This window comes from Pteropus alecto, unplaced genomic scaffold (assembly GCF_000325575.1).
Source record: "Pteropus alecto unplaced genomic scaffold, ASM32557v1 scaffold30, whole genome shotgun sequence".
Lineage (NCBI taxonomy): Eukaryota > Metazoa > Chordata > Mammalia > Chiroptera > Pteropodidae > Pteropus > Pteropus alecto.
In genome coordinates, this window is record NW_006429782.1 from 668,064 (window position 1) to 678,497 (window position 10,434).

At 62.9% G+C, this 10,434-nt stretch overlaps 1 protein-coding gene across 1 annotated transcript in view; it reads right to left on the reverse strand.

Moving 5' to 3' along the window:
* Positions 1 to 10,434, reverse strand: part of DAZAP1 (DAZ associated protein 1) — a 21,939-nt gene that overhangs the window by 10,760 nt on the left and 745 nt on the right. Inside the window, exons 2-6 of the mRNA XM_015585530.2 lie at positions 3,975 to 4,015; positions 3,205 to 3,371; positions 2,865 to 2,930; positions 1,178 to 1,288; positions 1 to 31 (exon numbers count right to left, since the gene is read on the reverse strand). The exon at positions 1 to 31 is cut by the window's left edge and continues 3 nt beyond it. Coding sequence (XP_015441016.1) covers positions 1 to 31; positions 1,178 to 1,288; positions 2,865 to 2,930; positions 3,205 to 3,371; positions 3,975 to 4,015 — 416 coding nt within the window. The remainder of the gene's footprint in view (positions 32 to 1,177; positions 1,289 to 2,864; positions 2,931 to 3,204; positions 3,372 to 3,974; positions 4,016 to 10,434) is intronic.

Consider the following 10,434-nt stretch of genomic DNA (forward strand, 5'->3'; position numbering starts at 1 on the left):
CCGCGTCATAGATCATGACCACTTCTGTGACCTGCCAGAGAAACGGCTGTTTGAGAGTCTGGATGCCACAGCGGCTGCGAGCATCACCGGCTCCGACAAAACTCGCGAGCCAGTCGCCTGCTGGCGTGTGCCTAGTCTGGGGAGACCCAAAGCGAAAGGCTGGCCCTCCGGTGCCACGTCCGGTGCCACATCCGCAATGCACAGGGCCAGCAGGAGGCCAAATGCTCCTTTCGCCCCCCAGGGCTCCCTCTCATTCTCGGATGCCAGGACGGAATGACACAGAGCGTCCCCGTCGTCCTGCTGACCTGGCCCTCCTGGCCCGTCACCCCTGCTCACTGAGCGTGTCCCTCACTGTATGCCCTGGCACTCCTGAACCCAGGCCCCGGCCCCTGCACATGCACGTGCCACCTGACACACACACTGCAGCACGCGCGCACAGGGCCACACTGCTGACGAGGCGTGTGAGTGGCGGGAGCCTGGGGTGCCCGCGCGACAGCCCCACGCGTGCTGGCCCCACGCGAACCAATTCCCTATATGAACCCGATTAACTGCAACCCCCACGAAATTCTAAATGATTTTATCCTCTTCCAGAAAACCGGCACCCTCAGAAGGTCTGTGTCACAGAGGAAACACGGGGTAGGACAGGGCCAAACACCATGTGTGACGCCCGGCGTCCCAGAGGCCAGGAGAGCCGCCAGAGGGAGCACGGGCAGGGCCAGGGCCTCCAGACACTGGGGTCCCTGCTGCTGGTACAAGGACCTGGGAACGGTCTCCGCTCTGGGACTCCTCCGCCAGGCCAGGCCCGCCCCGCCAGCGTGGGCACCTTGTTTTGGGTGCCAGGGCGGGTGGCCCTGGTCCTGAACATGCCCTCCTGCGACCAAGGGACAGCAGGTCGGCTTCTTCCCAACACTGCTCAGTGCTTACACCTCGCTGGTCACAAGCAGCCGGAGGACCTCTCCGACTCCAGCCTGCTGAATTTCGTGACCACTGTCCTGGGTGGTAACTGACCACAAGGGGGAAGGGTGGGGCTCTGGTTCATTCTGGTCTGGTGGGTGCAGGCCGAGAGCACAGAGCTGCCAGGCCGAGCCTCCCGGTGGACATGCGGCTCAGCCGCTCCCGCCCCGTCCGGCCGAGCAGAGCAGCGGCTGCCCGGGGCCGCTGGCCGGGAGGAACTCACCACTCCGAACTTCTTGAAGTACTCCCTGAGCTCTGTCTCACCACAATTGTGAGGGATTCCACCGACAAATATCTTATTTGATTTACTGTTATCGCTCCTGGGTCCTTTCTGCTGTTTTGAAAAGAAAAAGATGGTTACTCCAGGTGGGGAGCCCTTGGGGTGCTCCCGGGTGTGCGCCTTGCCTCAGGGAAGCCGCCAAACACTCTGCAAGTCCAGAGTCCAGAGGACCCAAACTAGGCTCCCTACCGGGCCCAGCCCGCGGTGGCGCTCACTAGAACCCTAGCAGCTCCAGACCCGAAGGCTCAGTGCCGTGACACTGAGGATTTCAGGACAGTAAGGGGGACACGACGAGGGGCCACCATGACGAAAGCAGAGCTGAGGCTGCTTCTCTAGCTGGTGACTGACGATGACGCTGGGACGTCCCAGTAACAGACGAGACACAGCATAGAGTGCCTCGTCTTCCACCTTCCCTGACCCCTTCAGTCTGAGGGACGACCTCACACTTCGGAGGGAAACGCTTGCCCTGGCTGGTCACTCAGCCTGGCCTCGTCGGGTGGACCGGAACCTCAGCTCCAGCCCTGCCACCCCCTCCCAGAACCCCTTTTTCCTGCTACAGGTTCGGTCACCCCAACCGCTTTGGGGGTGGTGAGGGCTCCCCGCACATGCACAGGCCTGTCTCACTAAAGCTGGTGCAAGCACAGGACGTTAATATCGAACGGAACGGAACCAGAACCCTGCTGGAGTCCAGCCTGAAAGACCGTGAAGGCCGCCTGCGAGACGACGCGAGGACGTGTGCACAGCTGTGTGGACACGGGTGACACTGGGCGTCGCACAGCCGTCTTGGCAGGGGGCACGGGGGGTGGGGTCCGTGGGCAGTGGGACTCAGAGAAGCTCCAGAAGCTGAGAGCGGAGCTCGGGCGCAGCTGGCCGTTATGGTGGCAGCGGCCGGGTGGCACCCAGCCATCCGCCACACCAGCCGTCCCATCGTTCACGACACAAAACCTTTCCCAACGGAACGAAGCAGCAACAGAGGCGGTTCCAAGCCTCCAAGGCCCTGGCCCCTAGCAGCAGCTGGGGGTCCTGCTAGAAATGCAGGTTCACAGGCCCCAGCCCTGCTGACTAGTCGAGGCTGCCGGGGCCTGGGCCCAGTGTTGGAGCAGCTCCAGCCTCGCTCGATCCAGTAGGACTCTGTGAGGACAGGGGCGTCCTGGGGGATGGTCTTCTCTGAGAGTCAGTGGGAGGAGGGGGACGTGTGGGTGCTGGGCGACAGAAGACAGATCTGCTCCCAGGGGCCCAGTACCAGGGGCCACACGTGGCTCCCAGGGAGTCCCCATACCAGCCCAATATGTTGTCTGAACGACCAGGCCCTTGGACTCAGCTGTCATCTGTGTGCCTGCACAGGGCAGCCCAGCCACCTGGTGGAGGGGGGCGGGCAGTGGGAAGCTGCTTCGGCCTTGCGTGGGAGCTGCCATTGTTTTTAAGGTAGACTAATAAGAACCGTCTCCCTGGCTACGAGATAATAAACTCACAGCACTGGAAAAACCTGAACGATCCTAGGCTGCTCAAGTGTCGAAGGAGAAGGGCCCCTGTCGCCCTCACTGGCCGTGAGAGCAGCAGCAGACTAAAGGCTCACGCGTCCTCTGAAGCGGCTGCAGGACGCGAAAGGCTGCCCCGCCTGGCCCCTTACCCAGCCTTCCTTCGGCCGCGTCCGCTCCGGCTGCATCCCCCGAGGTGTGCATGGCTTTGGGTCGATCTGCAGGAAGTTTCAAACGAGCCAGTTGTGACTATGAGGCTATTTCCTCTGGAACAAGGGTCAGCGACCGCAGGCGGCAGCCCAGAGCAGGAGCACGGCATGCCCCCCCCCACCGCCCCCATCAGTTCGCCCTCGCGGGCCATCTAAGCTCAGAGCCTTAATCCTTTCGAGTGCATTGAGGCCGGGGAAACATTCTTTACCAGGACCACCACCGACACCCGAGGCAGCAGCTTCCCAGGGCCAGCAGGGGAGTGCGGCTGGAGGGGGCACTTACGTTTCGGCCATCCAGTGTGTGCGGTCTGCTGGCCAGCACCGTGCCCACACAGTTGGGGTCTTTAAACTTGACAAAGCCGAAGCCTCGAGACTGGTTGGTGGTCTTATCTTTCATGATCACGCAGTCCACGACCTCTCCATACTGGGAGAAGTAGCTGCGGAGAGTCTCTGCTCAGAGACGGGGGCAAAGCACACACACACACACCAGAGTGTGAACAGAGTCGCAGAGGGCGTGCACGCAAGCGCACGCACGCCGGTCTCCTGGCTCAGCAGCCTACCCTGAATGTGCAAACTGACTGGCAGGGGACAGGAGACACACGGGGAAGGACACACGATGTCTGCCTGCAGACTAGCGAGGCTGTGGCAAAGGCGCCCAGGACAGGGGAGCGCGAGGGAACGCGGGCCACAGCACCCTAGGCTGTCTGGCCGACCAGCTTCCTCCTGCCGCCCGGCCACGCCCCACCTCCACGCTCTGCATGTCAGCGGTCCTGCCTCGGTGACCTACCTCGGCCTTGAGCTAGGGACCTACCGTATAACTTCTTCCCTAACGGCTGTGAAACATCAGGACAAAATTAACCGCTTCAATGTCAATGTTGAGTCCCCTCTGCCCCTAGCCAACACCCAATCGAATGTCCCCCTCCCCAAAAATCAAGACAATAAATCAATCGAGAATCAAAGAAACCCGAGGTAGTAGCAAAAAACAAATTCACGTAACTTGAAGGCCAAGGTTGGGGCCACCTGCAGCCCCTGGCACGCGGCTGCGACACCTACCTTGGGTGGTGCTCCAGTCAAGACCGCCCACGAAGAGCTTCCTGCAATTCAACGAGAAAACATTTAGGGTCAAGGTGGTTCCCACCTTAAAGATGAGGTCCATCGGAGCCACCCCAAGGCGGTAATCCACGCCACGGAAGGGGTTCATGCAGACATGCTGGCGAGTGTCACAGCCATCGCCAGGCCTCGCCGGTTGCAGACAAGAAAAATAACTCCAAGACTTGCCAACGTCGCGGGGGCGAGTGCTGTAACCCTGGTAAAGGGCACACGCACGCAGACCACCATCACAACAGGAGGGCGCGCCCCGCGAAACAGGCCATGGCCTGTGCCTGCAGAGTGGGTCCCGCCTACAGTCAAGGTCTGAGGTCACACGTGACAAAGCAGAATGACCGTAGGGGCAGAGACTGCAGGGCGAAACCTCAGCCGCCACGTGGTCACGAGCTAGGACCCAGTCACTGCGAAGGCCTCTGGAGCTCTGGATGCAACACCGGGGCCCCAGCCCACACCCCCACTCTCAGGCGGCCTGGGCTGGCCTTTCGGGCAGACACACTAGAACTTTCGGGAGGAACCCCACCCCTGCAGCCTGCCTGCCTGCCCTCGGGCAGGCCCAGGACCACGGGGCCCTCCGCCGGTGGGGCCAGGTGGGCAGTGCCTGCCTTCCCCACCCCTCACTCCACCTTAGGCTGGGCGTTCCTGCGTCACCCCCAGCACCCAACCCGTCATCCCAGCCCCCGAGGGACTGGAGGCAGGCCTGACAGAGGACGCAGGAGGCGGGCTTCAGTGGCCAGCAGCTGTCTGATCTGTCTGCCCTATACAGTAAAAGGGGACACGAACACTGTCACCCCGGGAGCTGAGTCCAGGGGCTGAGACGCAGGGACTCTCAAGGCTGAGCGCACTGCCGCTTCTTGAGAATGCAAGAGAATGGCCAGACAGGGCATCCCACCCTCCGGCTGAGGACAGATCCCCCCAAGGCAGGAGGCGCACACATCACCTCTGCTCCAGCCGGGGACTGCAGCCTCAGCGTGCTGGCCGCTGGCAAAATGCCTGCGACAGCATGCTTGTCAGGGGCTTGGTGTGACCTGCCTGTCCTCTAAGCAGGGGCAATCCAGATTCAGTGCGTGAGGGACACTTCCTGCCACCAGACAGGTACCCACTGCTATCCTCAAAATGCCAACCAACGGGCCGCCACCCGCCCTGGCTGAGAGGCTGGAAGGGGACCCAGGATGTGTCTGGCCATGGTTGTGCTTCCCGCGCCTCCGACGGGAGCTCTGTGAGCACGGGCTGCAGGGGACATGCCGACCGAGGCTCCCCCGCAGGCTTCCTCCCTCCCAGCAATCGAGGCTTGGGTCGCCAGCTGGGCTCCATCCCCCAAGGGCAGTCAGGCGAGGCCCAGAGCAAGCTGTGACTCAGGGCCTCCGGTGACAAGGGCCGAGGCTGGCTGGCACTGCGGAGGAGCTGCCCATTGGCCCAGCCCTTCCGCACGAGAATGACAAAGCTTTGCTGTAAAAAAGCAACTCCGTGCAGAAAAAGAGACTCGAGCGTTCTCAAAACCAAACCAAACCCAACCTCAGCCCGCTTAGAGAAGCGCAGCCTCAACTGAGCACTGCGTGCGGCTGAATGGCAAGGTAAGAATCTGGCACCCCTCCGAGCACCCCAACCGCCCCCACTGCCCAGCGCCGGCCGGTCCTGGTTCCGGCTTTCATTTCAATTTCAAAATGAGGCCCTCAGGGGAAAAGATTAGAAATGCCACCACCCGCACACGTGACAGAGCAAAACGAGGCATCGATTCACACCGTGCTGTGTTCGCGCGCGCGAGCACTTCTTAGAGAATGGGACACGCACATGCCCACGCAGGGGCAGTGGGCACCGGCTCCTCGCCAGTGCTTCGAGAAAGACACGCACTTCGCCGGGCAAGATGTTAGTGGCTGCTGAGTCCGGCCGGGTAACGAGCACGGGGACCTTCGTCACTGTTCCATAACTGCCCCGAGTCTGGGGTTCTGGAAGACGATAAGTGATGACGTTGTCGTCACTGAGGACATTCCACGACTATGTTTGTTCCAGGACAACAGTCTCGCCACGTAGGACACCTGAGACGCACGGGAGACGTGCCTCTGAAGCGGCCACCGGTCAGCGCGGAGCGAGACCCTGCTGCGGCCCACGAGTGCCACTTCCATCCCTCCTGCTTGGAGGGCACATGCTCCTGGTCTGCACACAGAAGGTTCCAGAAAGTCCCAAGAGGCCACACTGATTCGTGGTGGCCGGTGCCTCTCAAAGCCCCAACCTCTTGGGCCTCAGGTTTTGTAAACAATAAAACCAGAAGGGCCCTGTGCCAACCTCGCCAGGGTGAGACACAGGTGCCCCGGCGCCCCAGAGACTTAGTGCTCCCCCACGCCGGCCAGACGGGCTCCTTGCTGCCAGGCGTGGACGCACAGGTCTGGGTGGAGGAAGGGGCCAGCTAAGTACGCCGGCCCCCGCGAGCCCTCCCCTGCTCAGAAGGGAAGGGTGCCATGAGCCAGCTGAAGCTGGACGGCAGGGCCCCATAGACCCTGCACCCCACAAACACACACAGGGACCTCCTGGCTCTGTCGGGCCCTCCCAGGTGACCCACGGTCAGGTTCCTAAGTGGAAAACAGGCAGTGCCAGCAGCTGGGGGACCTGAGAGAGGTTGTCTGTGATCAGCACGCTGGCCCCCAGGGCCTTTCTCCTGGAGTGGGCTCTGCAGAAGTGACCGGGCACCAGGCTCCGGTTAACGGTTCCCCCTCCTGTCTGCTGAAACCAAAACCCGCTCCCGGGTGACCGCCCGCTGCGCTGCGTGGGGCAGGGCAACTGCGTGGCGTCCTCGCCACGACGTCGGGTTTCAGCAGAGGCCACCCGAGGGCAGCAGCAGGGCAGATGCAGAGGGCTGGGCCAGCCGCGGGTGCTGAGCAAATGGCCCTTTCTTCTGCGGGCACACCCAGCCCAGAGCCCATGTGTGCACCTTGCTTTGCTGGTCCGCAGTGGGGACGCGCTGGGACCTGGTCTCCCAACGCTGTCCTCGTTTCCCGCAGGGAGGGAGGTGGCCGTGGGAGGAGCATGGAGGCCACAGTCCTCACCCCAGGCTTTCCTCCTGCCACCTGGGGAAGATCTCCCCCTCCCAGACGACTGTGGGGCCGCATGACAGACGGGAAAAGCCCAAGACCCACTCTGCTGAGGACTGCGAGGGTCCCTCCACCCGCCTCTGCCAGAGGAGCCTGATGCCTTCCACAAATCAGGGCCCATGAGGCAAACCAGACGACAACGACCCCTCCCACCTCCCATCGCGTTGGGGCTCAGCGCAAACAGGCACTGACGAGTCCCCATCCTCCTGCTCAGGCCCAGCCAGAGCTCAGCTCCAACAACCAGAGCCTCTCCAACAACCCCTTCCAGAAAGACCAGGCAGGCCCTGAGCGCTCCGCCTCAGGCCTGCTCCATGTGCTGCAGGGGCCTCCGCCCCATCGGGCGTCACGCGGCCGGCACCGGGACTGCAGGCCCCTCTGGCTGAGCACCTGTGAGCACCTGCGTCTTTCCTCAGAGCAGCCCAAACGCTGCTCACGGCCCGCCTCCAAGTCCTTCCTCTCCCTGGGACTCTCCTCCGATGAAGTGCAGGTGTCCCCGTCTCGCCAGTCCCCGGGATGCAAATAAAACTACAAGGGGCAGACGAACTCTTCCTCGCTTCTCTCCAGGTCTGTGACACTGGGCGTCTGCCCCAGAGGCGGTGGAACAAAGCACCAAGATGGTATGCGCCCGCGGGGGCACCCCCCACAGACCCTGGCACACAATGTCAATCAAGGGACCTTTCTCCCAGTTGATTTCCCAAGGTCATGGCAAAGGAAGAAGTCGGCCCCGTCTGCTCAGCAGACACCCCAGTGAGGTGCGTGCCTGTCCCCGCTGGGCCTGCCTCAGAAGGCGGGACATCAGCTCGTCTGTACGGCAGCTACAAATGGCCACACGTGACCACACAGGACACCCACTGCTCCTGCAGTCCCTCTGTCCTCACTCCACTCTAGCTGACTGTGCCCAGCTGCAGCCGGTGGCCCCCTCCCGCTCCCATTCTCCCATCAGCCCGCACACTCGTTTCCAAGCCCGCCCAGGTGCGGTCAAGGCCCAGGAAGCTCTTCCTTCAAAGACTCGAACCCAGAAGACAGACCGGGGCAGGCAAAGGAGACAGGCCCCTCCCACCTGTCAAGCGCTCCCCCACCCCGGCCACTCGGGCGGGGTGACGGAGACCAAAGGAGAGGAGGTTGGAGGTGAGGGCACGTGCCACTCCCTGATAGCGTCTGCCATCTCCGGGATCTGAGCGCAACACGCCTCCCACGTGGTAACTCTCCGGAGTTGCAACTGTATCCCCACCGGAAACTGCAGGCTGGGCTGTCAGGGAGCCCGCCCAGGCCGCCCAGGCAAAGAGGTCAAAGTGGACCGGACTCCAGGGCCAATTCAACACACACAAAGTTCCCACGTGAGACAGAAACCTGCCAATGCTTTTTAGCAACAGATTTTTACTTGAAAAGCCATAAAAGGCTTCGGTGACACCTGTGATCCACAACTTCAAAACTCAGGCCAGGGTGGGAGGGGATCACAGCCAGGCAGGGGCCCCAGTCCTGCTCCTGGTCCTGCTGATCACTCTGCAGCCTCCCCACACTGCCCGCAGGTCTGGACCCTCCAGACCCCAGCTCGGATCCTGGCTGGGATCCAAAAGTAGGCGCAAGCTGAAATGCCAGGCACCCCCTCTGGCCATCTCCTCCTGGGCATACCTGAGGGGCAGGCCTCGCGGGATCTCCCTTCCGTCCAGCCTTCGTCTCTGCTCTCTCGCAGAGAAGAGAAGGCAGCTCAGGCCCGAAGACTCTGCCTCCCCGCCACAGCAGGCCGCGCTCCACAAAGACGTGCGTGCGGTGCAAGAAGCCCGCGACCTCCGCCAAACGCTGCCCCCCACCCGCTCCGTTCCCAGTCAGAGATGCTGCAACTTTTCACTGACCGATCACAGAACGTGGTCTTCTAGTGCCTGGCCACGGGTCACGAAACAAATCCACTGGGAGCTACCCGCTTTCCTCCTGGTCCTCTAAATGCCATGGGGTTTTGGGGAGGGGAGCCCGCAAACTGCATTTTACATCCACACGTGTAACTGTGACTGAAGCCAGATGGGGGCCCAGGGAGGCCAGCCTCCCACAAGCAAACAATGAGTCGCCAAATCAATTACTTGATAAACACCACCTCTGCTCAAAGCTAAGGGCACCGGGAAATGTACGCAAGGCCACGGAAACGCAGCCGGGACTGTTTTGCCATTTTCTTCAGCGACTTTCACTGTGAAACCACGCTGGCGCTGGAAGAGCCTTCTCCGCAAGGAAATCTAGAGCAAAGCCCTCCGCCAGGGCAGAGCTGCCTTTTCTAGCTCCTTCGGGATCGCTTCTCAGATCTCGCTCCTTCTCCATCGGGCGAGGCTATAATTAAAGGGGAAACTCTGCTATAACAAACCTACTCTCCCAGCCCCGCCAAGGAGAAAGACCTCGGAAGCCAGGCTTTCCGCCCGCGCGGCCCAGTTGCCCTTTTTCTTTATTTTAAAGACACCCCTGGGGGGGGGGTTTGGTGGCGGCTGGGCGGGAAGGGGCTCCATCGACGTAAAAACAGTTTGCAGACTCGGGCGCGCTGAGATGGTGGACGCGGCGGGGTCCGCCGAGCGGGTCCCCCGCGCCCCCCCCGCCCCGCCTTGGCCCGACGGCTGTGTTTGCGACCCTCCCTTCTGAGCACTTTGGGGCGGGGGTGGGGGATAGAGGGGAAAGGGGGCGACGCCGCCCGGAGTCCCGGGTGGAAAAAGTTAGGGGTCCGCAGAACCGGAACCCCCGCGCCGGGCCCGCCACGTGCGCCGACCCGCCAAGTTTGTGCGCCGGCTGGGGGCGCCGCGGAACCCTCCGGGTTCCCGTTCCCGGTCCTCCAGGAGAAACACAGGCACGGGGACCGCGGGGCGCGCTAGACCCTCCAGGGTCTCGTTCGGGACCGCCCTTGCGGGAAACCTAGGCACGGGGACAGACAGGGCGCCCAGGACCCCCGAGCTCCCATTCGGGGGTCTCCCCGCGAGAAACCCAAGCGTGGGGGGTGGATAGGGCGCCCCAGACCCTCCGGGTTCCCGCTCCGGGGGCCCCGGAAGGAAACTCGAGCGCGGCGAAGACCCCCCGGAACCCCAGGCTTCTGTTCGGGGTCCCTCCAGCGGGAAACTCGGGCGCGGCGGCGGCGCGTCCCCTCCGGGTCCCCTGGGCTCCCTTTCGGGGTGCCCTCGGCCAGGAAACGCGGAGGACCCCCAGGGTCCCGCCAGAGGTCCTCCCGGCGGCCAGGAAGCGGCGGGAGCACGGGCTGCGGTCCCGCGGCGTGACCTTGACGGGCCGGGCGGCGTCTGGGCGGGGGCCGGCCAAGACGGCGGCGCGGCCCGGCGCGTCCTCACCCGATCTCGTCG